General features: G+C 39.4%; 1 protein-coding gene and 1 long non-coding RNA gene across 4 annotated transcripts in view; one reads left to right on the plus strand and one right to left on the minus strand.

The window, feature by feature from the left end:
• Positions 1-17808, plus strand: part of LOC146563096 (spermatid perinuclear RNA-binding protein-like) — a 101690-nt gene that overhangs the window by 81242 nt on the left and 2640 nt on the right. For 2 of the 3 annotated variants that reach the window (XM_085295480.1, XM_085295479.1), the window contains 6 exons: positions 6564-6772; positions 8168-8317; positions 11054-11188; positions 12361-12501; positions 12715-12838; positions 13953-14003. In XM_085295480.1, coding sequence (XP_085151606.1) covers positions 6564-6772; positions 8168-8317; positions 11054-11188; positions 12361-12501; positions 12715-12838; positions 13953-14003 — 810 coding nt within the window. Of the gene's footprint in view, positions 1-6563; positions 6773-8167; positions 8318-11053; positions 11189-12360; positions 12502-12714; positions 12839-13952; positions 14004-14103; positions 16673-17808 lie in introns of those variants that run through there. The other variant, XM_085295481.1, reaches the window with a different exon arrangement.
• LOC146563098 (uncharacterized) overlaps positions 9044-17808 on the minus strand; it is a 68863-nt gene continuing 60098 nt past the window's right edge. The window contains exon 4 of the long non-coding RNA XR_014894717.1: positions 9044-10764. This is a non-coding gene — a long non-coding RNA (uncharacterized LOC146563098). The remainder of the gene's footprint in view (positions 10765-17808) is intronic.

The raw sequence follows: 17808 nt of genomic DNA on the forward strand, positions 1-17808 counted from the left end.
AAAGAGCAAGACTCCGATATAATGAATATTGATTAAAAACCTTATGTTGTGTGCTGTAATTTAACTTTAAAGTGGCTGAAGGGGCTCATTTATTAACCCAGTCCATATGTTTCTCTATGCTCTTGTGATATTTCCAAACATAAAGTTTCCTACATCAATCTACTTCCCATAGTCACTTAGATAAATTGGTTCATTGGTGTGCTGGTGGGTTTTTATAAACTTTATCAGGCTTTTGTTGTATTTTCCACATCTAAACTCTACATGTGCATGAAGGATATCTTTTCAGGGATTTTTGCATGTTTAAATATTATATCGCTCGTCCTGATCTCTGTGTGGATGAACAGTTGGTAGCTTTTCAGGGGCAGGTGCAGTTTCAGGCGATACATCCCTTCTAAACATGCCAAGTATGGCATAAAGATCTAGTTGGAGCTGTGATCCTAAAACTTCTTTCTGCATAAGAAAACTGAAAGCGTAATTCATTACATCATTATGAAAAGACAAAAAAGGAATATAAAGAAGACTATAGATATGATACAACATGAACAGAGCTGCTAAACTAGCCGGCTTTCTTGAAGGTCATAATTTATCTGAAAAATGCTTAAATAGAAGACAAAAAGAGACAAAAACACATATGCATAAGTGTAATTATTGCAATAAAACCACAGTCAGACACTTGCAGTACTGTGAGTACATGTGGGTGAAAGTATGTGTGTAATGTGAGAGTTCAGCATGCCTCTGGTTTCTGGAGCAGCAGGATAGCTGGGTTAGATTTATCATGAATTTATTATTGTTTTATATTTTACTAATGTTATTTTTATTGCATCTTATAACTATTGCTTTTTGGTCTTTTCATTCTGGCCAAGAGCCACAGAGAGGTTCTGGCACTTCTTGGAAACGGCTCATCAAATATTAATTATTTATACAACTGTAGATACCATATGCAGTGCCCTCCAAAAGTAATGCACAATAGTTAACTGCAAATTGTGTTTGAATATAAGATCATAATTTGACTGAGATGAAAGTTAGAGACTAGCTTCGGCGTTTATTTAAGACCATAAAATCATTGGATGCAGTGATAAAACCATAAAGCCTCAGCTAACTTACATTTTTAAGCTCTTTTGTTCACGGTCATCTTCTGGAGTTTTTGAAGATTTCATTTTTAGATCATTGTGATCAAAACTAACACAAAGAGCAAACATCAACTCTGTTTCAAACAGACTCAAATTTTATGAGGAGTGTCATCAAAGCTGGCTCTCCAGATACAACCGAGCGGTCTTCAGCGGAAGAACAAAGGCAGCTCGTCAGGCGATGAGCGAGACTGGAAGCATTTGCTGTTTTGCTTTGCACCAAGAATTCATTTCCCACTCGGAGACCGCCAGCCCAGAGTTTTGCTGTAATGTCCCGTACCATCTGATGGAGAAAACTCTGAGGAAATGCTCTGAACTGGTGCCTCTGAACTAGTACCTGCCAGCGTGCAATCTCGTGCCAACACAAAGTGCTTTGAAAACACTGGAGTTTTTTGGCCACACCAGCACAGTTTGTACTCACCATGCGTCTGCTTGCCAGCTTTGCTTCTCTGTGACTTTGTCCACTTCCAGAAAATGAAAATCTGATTGAAGGATCATTGCTTTGACCCACTGGAGTTGATCCAGCACTCGTCACAGAGGTACAAGAGGGCATAAATGAATGATCTAAAAATAAGCCGCCACATTGGAACCTGCCAAATTTAAGTCAGATTTTTTTTTTTCTTTTTATGAGCCCATTCCTGGAACTTTTTGGATTACAGCTGAACATTCATGAGTTAACATATGAACCAATGTGAAAGTAAGTTTGTTTTTTTTACTTCTTGTAGATAAACCCATTTTTATCTTTCTCTTTTAAATTTGCCTTTTTAATAATGATTCTTCTTAATACTAAGCTGATTTTTGTTCATTCAGATTTTGTTTAAACAGCGCGTTTGCTGTAATATTGTGGCAGCGGATTTTCCAGCTCTGTAAAAGTTATTAAGGCGGTGGTTAATTTCTCCTGCTCTCGATGAACAGTCGAATTACCCCATTGACAAACGTAATTTTCCAGCAATGTGCACTTGTGCATATCTGAGTGGCAATTAAAGTGCTGATGAAGTGCTTTAAAGCAACTCAACCCTGCATTTGTCTATAACAAAAGGCACGACGTTTAGTGACACAGCGCTAATGTGTTTGTAGGGACTGGCTGTTGCAGGTTGCGTCCTCTAAAGCGCTATTTGGATTCCTTTCCACCATCATGATATTAAAAACTCTGGCTTGTCTTTAATGGAAAATGGCGACATATTAAAAATGTGCACAAAAGATTGATCCTGTGCAGGTCACATTTGCCACGTCGCACAGAGGCTGACTTCCCTGGACAAAAACTCTTCACAGCAGATAAGTGGATATTGACTGACGACTAAGAGACAAGGCTCATGGTTCAGTGTGTGTTGGACATGCACTATAGCTGTCTGTAAAAGAGGTCTTTGTGTAAAAGGTGGAAAAGTGAAGCACTGGAGCTGAAAGAAGTGAGCAGCGACACTGATCTTTTCTCAGAAACCGGGACGCTTTGTTGTGACAGGGATCAAATCGGCCTGTCAGGCCAAAGAATAACACGGCACATTCACTTCAATCTCTGTATCAGAGGAGAGAAAATGGCCTGACCCTGCTGAAAGTGATCCATTATAGTCTGGATGTGTAAAACCCAGCAGGCAGCGACGTCCGATATCTTCATGAGATCTTATTAGGAATCCATTTCAGGAACCAGGTCGCCCCCTTCACTGCATCTCAGAGCGGCGTTAGTCAGCAGCATGAAGCGGGTTAAGGAAGATTTCAGGCAGCAGTGGCTTTTAGGTGAGATGTGTCCTCGAAGCAGAAAATTGTGTGAAGTTATCAGATTTCCACAGAGCTGATAGAGAAGCTGGTGAAGCTTAAAAGACATTCAGCTTCAGACAGTTTTAGGAATCAATCAGCTCAGGTTGACAGAGGTCTGTGTGACAGTGGCTTAATGTCAGATTTCAGTCCTGAACACCAGAACAGTGTCAAACCACCCAGATTTTTATTAGCCTTCTGAACGCTCCCTCCTCACAGAGGGTTTTGTGGCAGCTGTTTGGACAGCACTTACACAGGCGGCGTCTTCTGTTGTGACAGTGTGTTTATCAGGCTAATTTTTTAAGTATGGCATCTTGTCATATTTCTTGGCTGACATAACTTCATATGGTGCTGTCAGGACATGATTTACAGTGTTGTGTGGCCCCCCTGCTGTGCTGCTCTGTTGACATATTACACAAAGTTTCACTCAAAACACAACTTCTCACTGATTTTTCTGCTAATGAGACATTTTTCCTCTAGTGCAGCGGTCCCCAACCTTTTTTGCGCCACGGACCAGTTTATGCCCGACAATATTTTCACGGACCGGCCTTTAAGGTGTTGCGGGTAAATACAACAAAATAAAACTAGTACCGGTACCGAAAAAAGAAGATTTATTCATAACACACGTGAAAAGACCCAGGAAAACCGAGTAAACGATAAAAATGATAACAAAATAACGCTGAAAACCCTGAAAACTATACATTTCACACCTGAGCCTCAACTCTCGCGGCCCGGTACCGGTCCGAGGCCCGGGGGTTGGGGACCGCTGCTCTAGTTCACTCAAATTCAATGAAATATTGATGATTTATGTCAATTTTTTAATAATAATTTTTACTTGCCCACTGATGTCTCAAAGGATTTTAACTTTCTCTTGGTTCAGACCATAAAATCCATAAAATCCACGTGCACAGGTCACCTGATATGCACAGATCACATCACCTGTGTTCAGACACTGAATGGTTTTAGCTTCTATGGTGTATTCAAGTGCATCACATCAGCTTTCACTTTCAGATCATATAGGTTTCTCTCCTAATGCACTACTTTAGTTCTGTTCTTTATATCCTGGTCTCAGCAACAAAAGAAAAAGAATCTTTGATCATGTACTGTGCTGCACACAGGCTAGTGTTGCATAAAATTAACTACAAGTAACAAATAAAAATGAAAACTTGCAAATAAACTTCAGTTTCCCTGAAAATCTCTCGCTCAGCTCTCCCCTCTGCAGTGAAGAAATCTCACTTTGAGAAAAAACATGTTTGGCTTTAGTTGCCTCTTCAGCTCAGCAGCTTTCTGCCTCGCGTCTCCTCCTCCGTGGCTCTGCATCTCTGCTGGTGCGTGGAGTTGAAATGTTGTTTGAATACAGAGCCTGTGTCGTGGTGGAAACGCAGGCCTCCCTTCACACACGCTTCTCAGTCTCCCATCTTTCTTTAAACCGCCTGCCCTCTGTACCAGTCTTTTTTTTTTTTTTTTGCCAGTTTGTGTTCGTAAGCTCGGGTGCTGGGAAGCTGAATCCCTTTGTTTGGTTTGTTGTGTTCCTGTGCAGACCACAGCTGAGCTTAGGTGGACCAAAATGTGTTAGACAAAAAGGGATGTTCCAACTGGATTAAAGCATACAGAGGGCTGTGTTTGGCCATGAGTTTGACACCTGTTTTGTACAGATATTCAAATGGATATTTTTAGCCATGGACTGCTCGTTAAACAAGACATTTAAAGATGTCTGGCTGCTTTTTCTGGTATTTTATAGACAGTTTAATCCAATAATTGCTTAAAAAAAAAAAAAAAAAATCAGCAGATTAGCTGACAGTGAAAATAATAATTAGCTGCAGCCGTAAACTAAACGGTCTTGGCACTGATGGCTGCAGCCTTCGGCCTCTTCACTCCTCCTCCCCCTCGCTCTCAGAGTCTTGTCTGTCAGTGTCACAGTAATTAAATTGGCCCTCGCTGGGACCATCGTCTCCGGCAACCCTCATCTGCTTCCAGTTCAAAGGAGGTGACGGAGGCAGAGATAGAGGAGGATTAATACTGCTGGGCTGTTGCCACGCAATTATCTCACCACCTCCCACCACACACGCGCATGTTGGGTTTTACACACACACTTACAGTGCTTTAACACCTCCCCCTGTCTTCCTTCCGGCACCTGTCCACCAGCACCTCCACATTTGTTTTCTTACACCTCGTCTGCATCCATATTCATAGAAGTGACACTCAAGTCTAAAGTGCCTGTCAGAACCTTTCAGTAATTACACACAGTGGCTGCAGAACCAGGCGGCTGCACACTTCACAAGCCTCAAGTGTCCCCGCTGTGACACCTGTTACACAAAAGCTGAAATCTGTGGGTGGCCATATGCAAATAAATGATCACCTCAGCATCATCGATAACTCTGTAGTGTTTCTCAAGAATCTGAAATTACACATGAACGTTTCTGCCGGCCCTCTTCCTCTTCAACTTTGCCCAGTCCATTAACCCTGCGTTAGATTTGAATACCTGTAATAATGGTACAGGTGGTGACAGCTGTAGCCTTGAAGCTCTAAAGCATGTTTTTTTGTTTTTGTTTTTTTTAAAAAACTACAAATTAAAACTCAGATGACAAGAATAATTAAAAAAAAAAATCTAAACAGGTAACAGAATGTTTCTGTGGATTTACTCGCTTTTGTGACGAGCCCCAAGTGGTCATTAGAGGAACAGCATCTGTCAGTCAGAGGAGCCATAACTTCTAGCCTTACCAGTATAACTCAAGGAAGAGTGGACACTATCCACAGAGGCCAAAATGGTTGTTTATTTGTTTTAATACCTGCAAGTTCATCTCTGTTTTAGAGTTGTACATTTTAACATACAAGTCTGTGGGTTTGACTCCGTTTTGAAGCCAGGCTCAGGTGGCCCTAACAGGAACTGCACTTTTTGGAAATTGATTTCATTTTTCTGCCCCGGATGTTTCCACTTGGTGACATCTGTTATCACCTCTCTATGAAACCCTGCAGGTTGTTTGAACAGTTTATTTTTTATTAAATTCATAGATTAATAAATAGAACTGACTGGATAAGTCCACGTACATGGATCTGTCTCCATTATATTGTGCACACGTTTATGTAATGAGCATTCGTCAGTTCCTTGGAAACAACCAGCACCTGTTTAATTGATCAGTTTTCCTGTGGGTCCGAAGAGTTTTTGTTTTTTTAAAGCATCTTGTTGAACTTGATTTCAGACTGTGATGTTGTTCCCATTTCTATATTAATATTAAAAGTTTGACAGCTGACAAATGTCATTTGACTTCAGTTCTGTCCTTTATAGATCTTATTTGTTTACAAAGTCAAATCTTTTGTAGCCTCATAGCACAGTTGACAGAGTTGGACTAAAATCTGCTTATTATTAAAAATGCTTATTATTTGGCGACACTCAGCACTTGTTTTGTAATGGATGTCACCAGGAGTGAGGTTTCATTTCCAATTCATCAGTGAGATATTACTGCTCAGGACTCCGGGGAGGCAGCTCATCTCTCGTCACTGTGTAGGTGTGAAGTGTCGCTGGCTGAAGTGTCAGTGGTGTAACACCCGGACGGTGTCATTCTAGTCCCATCAGCTAGCTGCTAATAGGAAAGAAGCTGGGCCAATGAAATGGCTTCTCTCACTTCCTGCTTGTGGAGTCATGAGGTCTCTGTTTCATTAATAACATGTGCATCTCTCCTCTTTAAGTGCTAGACTGGAGGATGACCGATCCAAACCATCCCATGAATGCTCTGATGCGTCTGAACCAGATCCACCCGGGCCTTCAGTACCGCCTGCTGTCCCAATCCGGCCCAGTGCACGCTCCAGTCTTCACCATGTCCGTGGAAATCCAGGGAACCACATACCAGGCCACAGGGAACTCCAAGAGAACCGCCAAGCTCCAAGTAGCTCTCAAGGTACCAACACAGTTCAAAGAGCTGCATAAAAGTCACAGAAGTCTGGGGGTTGTATTTTAATGAACCTTAGATGGGTTGTCTGATAGTCATCGGTTAGCAAATGTCTTCTTTGGGACATGTAAACACCTCAAAATCCAGAGTATGATTTGTGCTTAATGTTTGAAAGCTTCAGATTGAGACAAACTAAAATGATGAACATCACTACCATTTAATTCTGCTCAGGGTCACGATGGGCTAGAGCCTATTCCTTTAGATACTGGGTTAACTGGGTTATCATAGATAGACCGATTGATTTATAGGGACTTGGATTCCACAGCACTAGCTCCATAAACACTTAGACACAGACGAGCAGATACAGAAAGATTAAAAAACAAAACAAACAGGAAACATCACAGAAAGTGTATTCGAACTGTCCTGCAGTTCTTTTAGGCTCTAATTTCAAATTCTAATACACATATAAGAGTTTTCAAACTGCTGAAAACTAATAATGATAATAATAATGGATTGCGTTTATATAGCGCTTTTCAAGGCACCCAAAGCGCTTTACAATTCCACTATTCAACCAGGACAGAAAGCACAGGGATCAAACCGGCGACCTTCCAGTTACAAATGCACTTCCCAACCTCCTGCGCCACGGTCGCCCCCCGTTTTAGTCTTCTAAGACTAAAAAGAACAAGAGAAATCATGAGAACAAAGGAAATCCGGTTTGTCGTTAGTTGCAGAAACTCCACTAAAAGCAAAAGACATAAAAAATAAAGGAAAAGCAGAATAGGTCCACTTTAATATCAGCACAGGTATCAAGTTGCTTTCTCTACTTTTAAAATTATGACATCTGTAAGTGAAGCAAGTAAAAGGGGGTTCAGAGGGTTAACAACACCACTTTAGCTTCCAGTCCTGTGTCTGCCTGTTAGTTTGGTTTGTCAATAATTTTGTACTCAGGTGTTTAAAAGCTGAACATTAAGTTGGACAAAGAAACAGCAGCTGAAGTTTTCTTCTAAATCGATACGAGAACACACAATGTTCTTTTTGTGACAAATCTTTTATTGAACTAGAAGTTTGACTGCTCACACAGAGTCTTTTTCACACATATTTATTCATTCAGTTGCACTTTCACACTCTCAGCACAGCCAGTCTTTCTGTTCTTGTTGTTCGCTTTGCAGCCTCACTGCAGCAGCTGGGGTTTGAGTGCCTTGTTCAAGGACAGCTCAGTGACAAATGATGGATGTGAAAGCGTGACTCATCTCCCATTTGCGGCTGTCAGGACGTCACAAAAAGTTTATCCGCTACTTTTGTAATCCGATGACTGTCGTGTTGAATGCAGCAGGAAGTCGTGCGGTGATGAAATTTAAAAGAACGTCCTCTGGCTGTTTTTGTTTTCGCTGCTGTCGTCCTCAGGCGCTGCAGGCTTTGGGCTACGTGCTCGGCAGCGATGGAGACGTGGACTCGCTGAGTGCCGACGAGAAGTCAGATGGCGAAGGGAAGAACGACAGGATGTCCACCAGCTCCAGCTCCACCTCCATCACCTCCTCCACAGACACACAGGAGGTGAGGAACGAACACACACACACAGACTATGGCCTTTTGTGAAAGGTTCTTCCTGATTACAACACATCCATGAGGTTCATTAGAGATTCAACACAATAAAAATTCTTCTGCAGCTTTTCGGTCGTCCTGATTACAAAGGCTGGAAACCTTGGATTTAAACATGTTCTGTGGAACTTTCTTTTCATGTATTACTAATTTTTTTTTCCTGTCCTTATGTGAACAAAAATGTAACCTTCCCCGACTCTGTTGCCTCTGAGAGCCTGAAGGACAAATTTTCTAAAAATCCAAAAGGCCGTCATGTTTCTACTCACTCCCGGATACCTCAATGCCTCTCTTAAAATCACCACTAAAATTCATTTCTGTTTTATTCATATGGCACCAATTCACAGCAGCAATCACCTCAAGATGGTTTCATCATAAAGTAAAATTTTAGAAAGAGGATCCCCTCTTGGGGGCAATTGGTGACTAGGGGAAGGAAAAACTCCCTTTTAACAGGAAGAGACCTCCAGCAGAGTGTGGGGAGAGTTTGGGTTTCACAACCACACTTAACTAATGTTAGGGATTACCCTGAGGCCAGCAAAACAGAAACATGTCATCAGGTATCAATAACATGAGCAGCGTGAAAGCAAGTTTTGCTTAATCATCTTATTAGTTCTTATATCTGTAGCTCCGTTTGTCCCCTGCAGTCCCTTGGTTGTTGAGGTTGTGTCTCCTTTTTACGTGTGTGTGTGTGTGTGTGTGTGTGTGTGTGTGTGTGTGTGTGTGTGTGTGTGTGTGTGTGTACACAGTAGGTTTACATACTTGCACACTCAATGAGAGTGAGACTTCACAGTCAGAGCCGCCCCTCGCTCGTCACGTCCGGCGTCAAACCACTGACAATGGCGATGGTGAAAACACTCAACTTGGGACTTCAAAAACGTTTGTCGACCTCACAATGGTTATGCCCGTGTTTTATAAAGAGCAGACGACCTTGCTTGTAGGTGTTGTGTGTGAAATATTAATCTCGATAGGTTTACAATCATTTTTTTAAAATGACAGATACAGCCATTTAAAATTGCTGCTCGGTCAGAGCTCAGCTGCTGGGAGTCTGGCGCCATATAAATAAAAGTTAATTGAATTTCATTCTTTTGATAGCTTTCATTGTAAACCTCCTCATCCATTAAAATATAAAAACTCAAAGTTGAGTTTTGAAAATGTAAAATAAATAAAAGTTTACTGTCAGTTTGACCATTCAGACATGTTATACTGCAAATCACCGAAACTATTTCCAGTAAGCATTTCTTCATTCATCCATTTCAGTCTAATCTAATAACATAAAAAATAGATACAATTTAAAAGAAAATGAAATACAGTAAAATAATATTCTTACACACAGGTTTCCTCATAGATCCCAAACCAGATGTGGAGGTTATTTCTGAGACTGGTAGAACCTGATTTTTCATTTAGCCAGTGGTTTGCTGGGTTATTAGTTCATCAGACCATGAAGAAGCATGAGCTTCATTTTATTCTGTTAGGTTGCAACTTGATATTTTGATTTATTCTATAGATTTCTTTGAACTCTTCTTTAAAGTATTGAGCCAGACTTTCAGATAGTTTTTCTTTTATTTTAAGTGCTCTCCAACTTACATCAAGATGTTTCAAAGTTGTTATTTGAAAATACTTTTTTAAAATCATTTTCAGTCGTGTCCTCAGAACGTTTTTTCAAGCTCTGTTTTAACCTTCCAGTCATAGAAATTAAAGTGTGTTAGATCAGTGTTAACTTGATAGATGTGCATGGGTGTGTGACTATCAGTGGGCTGCGTTTTATGTGGGCTGGGATGATGTCTTTGAAAATGTGAGCAAAAACACAAAGAACCTCATAATATAGGCTGCATACCAAAACTTATTACTATGTGAATTCCATAAATTTTAACAAATTAAATTATTAAAGTGTTTATTTTTATTCGTGGTCAGGGTTCAGACAGGCCCCGGGGTTTCCTGTAAATTTTGCGTGGTTTATTCCCTACATTCAGGTTGAGGGGTCATATGATGATGATGCTTTGATTGAACAATCCCAAGAACCAATATAGAAAAAATATAATTTAAAAAAAGGTATCAGCTCTCAATAATCAGAATTGCATAGTTAAAAAAAAATATGGTAGCCTGGTGGTGCTGAGAGCACCGTCTGCATACTTCATTAAGACCAGGTTGAACGCTAATGACTGTTTTGGCCTACCTGTCAGCACAGAGTTTGTGCACTTATAACCATCTAACTAACTAAATAATTAAATACTGCGGGCTGGACACTTATTTGTTGGACATACGCCCGTTGTTGCATTTGTTGCGTCTCTTTCACAGCACAACTCCCACTAGGGCTTAAATACCTGGGACTCTCCACTTCTCCACTCTTCTTCTCTCTGAGAAGTGAAGAAACTTCTTGGATGAGAGAGTGAAACATCTTCAAGGAACTTAAACAGAAAACAGAAAAGAAGCAGCTTAGTAAAGATGAAAAACAAAAAGACTACATTTTCTAATTAGCTGTAATAGGCATTTGTATCTGTAAGCTGTGCAGCAAATACTGAATATCAGCAGCTTGTTCTTTCTCACTCTTCCAGCATGTAGGAGGTATACCTGATGTGAACGGGCTGCTTAGATAGCTTGTCTTACTTTGTGCTCAAGAGCTCATGTTTCCTCATTCGGGGGATAAACCGGATGTAAAGCCTGCAGCTGATTCTCTCTCTCTGCATGCGTCTGCAGTCTAGAGCTCCTGGACCGATCCTGACGGCAGGAGGTAAGAACCCGGTGATGGAGCTGAATGAGAAACGCCGCGGCCTCAAATACGAGCTGATATCGGAGAGCGGCAGCAGCTACGACAAACGCTTCATCATAGAGGTAGGAAAACAAACACACCTCCACTCACTGCTCCGCTCTGTCTCCGATGTCTTCTCTTATTAGGAGCAGATGAACGACAGAATGCGTTTTATGTTCAGAGCTTCCTGTATATGAAAACAGCTTTAAATGCCAGCAAACGCAGCCGAACATGAAACTAGTTTAGTCCCTGTAAAATCGCTGCTGTAGTTTGTTTTCTGCTTGCTTTTTAAGGCTATATGTTGTTGCAGTGCTTTATGCAAGAAGCTCTGTGTTTCTTTATGTGGCGATGATTTCCTTTGGCATTAACAACAAAAGAGCTGCATATGTAGATGTCTTATTAAGAAACAAAGGTGCTCCAGAGACTATGTTAACGACAGGTATGGGACTGAATTACTCATATCACATAGCAGTTACTTTAATTTCCGGTTTCTCCCTTGTCGATTAAGTCATTATTAAAACAAAAGAAGAGCTTTTTCAAAGCGGTGCTTCAGGAAAAGAAGGTTGTTTTTGACTTTTTATAGATTAAGCTGGTTGGCATAATCTATAATAGCGTGGCATAATTTATTAGATTTATTGTAACATTGATAATGAAAATCTGTATGTTTCTATTATATGTAAATATAACAGAAAAATGTAAATTTAATATGTAAATTTGTTTTTTAAATTTTAAGAAAATTCATTTATCTTAAAAAACAGGGCCTTAACTGGTATTAGTCTACAGACATCAGGCTTAATCATGCTAACATGCTTTAAAGGGGGATTTAAGGAAGCAGGAGTTAATTGTTTTAAATAAAATTCTAATATTGCAATTTAAAAGTTGGATAAACAGTTTACTGCACTGTATGTTTGCTAGCAACAAAATAAAGAAATGCACATTCAATGAGAATCAGTTCTGCAGCTGTACTGAAGCCGTGTTGTGTTTGTGCAGAATGTGTTTTAAATTTTTACATGATGGGAATCGAGGCAGCCCGCTCAAATTCAAGCATTTTGATTTTCTTCTTTCTTTCAAACATAAACTTTTTCTCTAACCATCGGGGAACAGCGTTTTGTTCTTATTAATAAAGTTATTGTTGAGTCGATCTTGTACACAAATCCAAGTGGTTTTTTTGTTCTTCTTTGTCGTCTTGAAGACTTCAGTCTTTAGCAGGAGGAACCCTGTTAATATGAGCTCTCATCTCTGTGTGCGATAACAGGTTGAGGTAGACAAGCAGGTTTTTCGGGGAACGGGTCCCAACAAGAAAGTAGCCAAAGCCAGCGCTGCGCTCGCCGCTCTGAACAGCCTGTTCTCCGGCTCTAAATCTACGACCAACAAGAAGAAACGGCCAAACCCTCCAGTGAGTAAAACATTAAGGTTCTCAGAATGACTTTCAAATTAACGTCCTGCATTGTGTCCTGCAGATATTGACAGATGAGACAAATCAGAGAGTTTTAAACTTAAATCAGTCTTTTTCCTTTTAGCAGTTAGATCAGGATGTGAGTAAAATGTTGATAAATTCCCAGTGAAAGAAAACATGTATTGTTCTTACTGTGGTCTATTTTTTGTGCAGCCAAAGCGACCCGTGGCTTCGGTCCTCACCCTCCCAGCCCTCGCTGCCAGACCTCCACGGGTCCCCATTATCCCCAGAGCTCCCTACATCAGCACCCCACCCGCACATGGATACATCCCACCAGGTGAGTCACACAGCAGTCACATCATTGTTTAACATGTCCGTTACATATACCAAGGGGAAAATTAATAAATCAATACTCCTTCATTTGACTGACTGTTATTAAGCTGTACAAACCTGCGTTATACTGAATGATCTTTAATTCAGTGCTCAGGATTTACACCAGAGTGTAAAGTGTTTTAATTAGCTTCCTCTTGCTGTTAGCCTTCTGTATAAGAATCTGGAAATAAAATCAGTACCCTACAAAACAAACAACCTTTATTTCCCACATACACAGTTATACAGGGTACAAGATGTAGTGAAATTCTTGCGTCCGAGCTGCAGACATAGCCGCGCCATTCCAGGGCTTGGTTTTAAGCATGGGGGGGGCCAGGACCTACTGGATACCGGGTGGGAATTGAACTTGTGACTCCTGCTCCAAAGGTGTGTAGTCTTACCACTACACTATCCAGTGTCCAGGTCCAAGAGAATGGAGCAGATTAGCACCAAATATTTACCCAGAATAAATTTGAAGGACCTATCTCAAGTAGTTTTCTAGATAATGGATCTAGTGCTAAAAACACTTAACAACACCTCACCCTGATTTATTTATTGGAGAAAACTAATGACAGCCTGGACCCAAAATTTTGTATAATTCATATTAAGACATGTCTTTCCCAAGATTTCTTTCAGGCAAATTCATCTTGGTCTGGTAGGATTATTATTTTTATTTGATGAACTGACATGACCCTTGTGTCCACCAATTACAGTAGATTAGATCTTTTTTTTCCCCCATTTGAGAGTAACTTTAGCCATAATTCGGTGCTCTCTCACTGGTAAATACACACTCGTGTTCCATCTGCGCCTCACAATTAAAGCTGTAGCAGATTGATAGTGCTACATTAATTGAGTGCAACATTGAATTGCCCCCCAGTGCTTCATAATAAAAGGGCAGCTGAGCAGACAATCTACAAGGGAAAAAGGGCTGGAAGCACAACAGTTTTTAATATGATTCAACATAAATGTAGGTGAAAACTATTGCTGAGATGATAATAGATTACAAAAGCTGTGGGTGATACTGGTGTGTATATATAGGTGCTATTTAATGATAACATTTGATTTATTTTATCCCCCCGCAGGTTTTGGTGCTCCTTATGGTTACAGCCCTGCAGGCACCCTCCCTGCTTACGGTAATTTCCTAGTTTCACTTTCGATCCTTAATCCATCCATTTAATCTATTCCATCACCCCAACATTTGAGTTTCTTTTTCTTTCTTTCACTCTTCCTCAGGTTTTCCCTCCAGAATGCCCTCAGTAGTTGTCCCAGTCATCAGAGTTCCCACAGCATACCCCGTCACCCACCTCTACCCCTATTAGGACTCTCCCTCACCCACTTCACAGGAAGTCACTTGTTAAAGGAATATCCTGACTGGCTGTGTATTCACGACACAAACCCAACCCTGCAGTCTACAAACCTTTAAGCATCAAATCAGGCAGTGGGATTTTTGTACAGCATTCATCCTCTGGGCTAAAACAGTTTCACAGTCATGTCATTACTATCCATGTGAACACAGAGTTTGACAAAAAAGCTCTGTATCATTAAATCATTACGCAATCAAAAGTTCAGCGTTTAATGAGCAGTGTATGGAAGACTGGTGAGGTAAATATGACAAATTAAACAGCCCTACATGTCCTGCTGGGTAATACATCCAGCAGAGAACACAATAATACAGTGTAGTTTGTTTTTCTTAAAACTTACTAAACAAAAATATATTATCCACTTAAATGTCATTAGTATTATGAGGCGCAATAAACAATAATTTATGACCATGGTTGAGTTTCGTATTGTGGGAATTTCTGTATAGGACGACTACATGATTATCGGTGAGAGTTTTTGCAGTGGGGGGAAAAGCAACTGGTTCTAATACATCATCCTACAGTGTTCCTAAATTATTTTAATGATCCAAACATTCCCTGTAGGATTAAATTAACAGGATAGTGATATATTTAGAGGCTCTTATTTTGTTCCCTTCGATCTACTGAAGATGGCTACTGCAGAGAATTAAATATGGCATGAGCATTACAAGGAAGTGAAGTGAGACTACTGAAAATACGATGCAGTAAATATGTAAATAAATACATTAAATGTTCAGAAGGGATTTAAAAATACATTTAACTAAGTATTAAGTATCTACAAAACAAATGTAATATACTAGCAGGTAGGTTACTTAAAACTAAATGCATAAATTCAGGTTTTTAGGGAACTAAATTAGCAACAACTACACACGGATGATGAAATGGCTCACTAAAACTAACTTTTAGCAAAAGAAACACAGATGACAAAGAATACGATGGGAATATTCAATAAAACATCATCTCTAGTTAAATTATTTATTTATTTAATTTCCCTAAAGTGTCCCCAAGCTTACCATATTCTATTTGATTTAATAGATTTAAAAACAAATGTTTAACTACTCGAGGGAACTAAATTAAGACCGGGTATAAAGTGACTACAAAGTAGCAAACTAAATTTTTTTTAATTATTTTTTTTATATATATTTTGAAAAAAAGAGAGTAACAAATATTCAATGTGGAAACTAGAGAACTAAAAATAAATCTGGAGGGAACCAAAGACCTTTCAAATCTAAGTAACTACTAAATACCAACAATATGGAGCTATACCGTGATTGTAAAGAACCAAAAGAGCCAACACCACACTAAACATACAATAATTCAGCGTCCCTAATAGAGTAAAAAAAAAAATCAGTTGTTGTAGGGAAATGAATAATTATAAACATACTTTGTTAAATTAAAGCATGTCCTTGAGGTGAAAGTGATCAGAGCTTCTTTGTCAAAAGGCTATGTATTCCTTTAACAATCATTCATATATGTGAATGTTGTTTTGTATTTTCATTTCTCTCCGTTTTCTGCAGATGTTTTGTTTCTGTTAGAGAGAGAAAAAAGACAGGTTTACAATATTCGGTTGCACTGAGAAATATTTTCCTTTCGTTTGGATATCGAGTGTCCGAGTTTACACTTACTGTTGAGTATGAGCCATTTTGTGTTGAGTTCAAATAATTTCTTCTCAGAGAGCTGTTTTATGTTTGTAGGTAATATTCTTTTTAAATAAATTAATATTTTTGTCAACAACTGATTAACTTGTGGTCCCCAGTTTGTTGCATGCTGAAATTTCTAATTAGTATATTGTATTAGTCACACTAATTACTCTGTTACAGGACAGGCTTTCTTGCCAAATATGTGAAACGTTTAGTTTTTCCCATGCCGATGGATATTCATCGCATTAACCAATGTATGGTATTGCTAAAAAGCCTCTGGACACCACAACCGACAGGCGAACTGGAGGGTGCTGACAGTCCGTGGGTGATACTGGTCACAGAGAGGTTTACAATGCTGCATCAGATCCCGTCTTTAGTGAAGCAACGTCTTTGTGATCATTCTCACCTAGCGGCAGTCAACAACCACCCAGTTTCTAGCAACTAGTGGCAGGGTCGACCCCAACTGCTACTGGGATCGTATATGTCAAAACGTGGGTAAGAAATAATTGTAAACAATAAAAGGTGAATCAAATGGACCATTACGGCAAGGCTGGGATGGTCAGTTTGGTAAAGTAAATCCGTTGGGCATCTTTCTTTGCCTTTAGACAACAATTCTGATGGCAAAAGAGCCAAACGGGACAGGCCAAAAAAAAAAGAAAAAAAAAAAAAAAGAAATAAAGAACATGTTAACTTAAAAAAAAAAAAAAGAAAAAAAAGAAATAATTGTAAAGTATTGAACATCCACAGTCAGGCAAATATAACCTGAAGAAACTTTGTCCTGACTTGGGTAATAGAAATGCAAAACATACTCACCTATTCCATCTCACGTGTCCTCTAAGAAACCCTTAAACATGACCTCAAGTTTATTATAATTGTTACATCCAATTTTCATATCTCTGGCTTTTGTTAGCATCATATTTTAAACTTTCAAGGCCAAGCACTTTTTAAAATAAAATCTCTGAATTTTTTGATGTACAAACAGATTTTTTTTTAAAATATGAAATCTGTCTTTCTGCAGTATTTATCAACTCAAAACCTTCTTAAATTTGAAGATAAAGTCCACCCGGTGCCTTCAGAAAAGAAGCTTTATTATCTTTGACATTAACAAATTTGTCATTGGCTAATTGAAGAATCTCAAGATAATTATTAATTTGAAGCTTCTAAAATTCATTATTTAAGGCTTTGTGTCAGAGGCGTGAAGGTTTTAGTCCTTGCAGTACATACAGAACAGTTGTTAGTTAATTAACTGTTAATATAGCGATAGCTTTAGAGCAGGATAACAGGTATTAATGTGCACAGGTCTTAAAAACAATTAAATTAGATTTCTAAACAATGCTAGTAAAGCCATGTCTGCAGTAATCTCTAATGCTCTTTCTGCCTGACTTTACATCGCGGTCACCAAGTACAAGGCTTTAATGGGTTTCTCTATTTATCTGTAGGTTTCCCTGTTTAAAGGGCTTGCATCCATCATGCATGCATTGAATCTACTTAATTCTTCTGGCCTTTAACAATCCTGAGAGCCAATAAAGCTTCCTCTAAAAACAGCAGCACCCTGAATGTTAGGGATCCGTATCCTGCTCTGCTCATGTTACAGGTTAAATTGATGACACTGGATGTTTGGTTTGTTTGTTTGTTTTTGTTAAACTGACTGCAGAGAGAAGAAAATATCTTAAAGGTGGAGTTTTAATGAACTGCATTAACACCATTTAAAAACCAAAACTGTTGCACTCGATGAGTTTTGATCCCCTGGGGCTTGTTCCAGTAAGTGAGTTTAGTTTGATAAACTTGTGATGAAGGAAACTCTGGGTTTTCTGCTCCTGAAGGAGAGCTCACATTCTGGGTAAGTTTCTACAACAAACTCCCCAAGGGCTCCACCGTGAACCTGCTCAGGCTGAAGCAACTGTCTCACATTCATTTCCTCACTCATACAGTTGATCTCC

Source organism: Mchenga conophoros, linkage group LG12, assembly GCF_057382185.1.
Source record: "Mchenga conophoros isolate Kocher_MC1m ecotype Shallow Benthic linkage group LG12, M_conophoros_male_GT1.1, whole genome shotgun sequence".
Taxonomy (NCBI): domain Eukaryota; kingdom Metazoa; phylum Chordata; class Actinopteri; order Cichliformes; family Cichlidae; genus Mchenga; species Mchenga conophoros.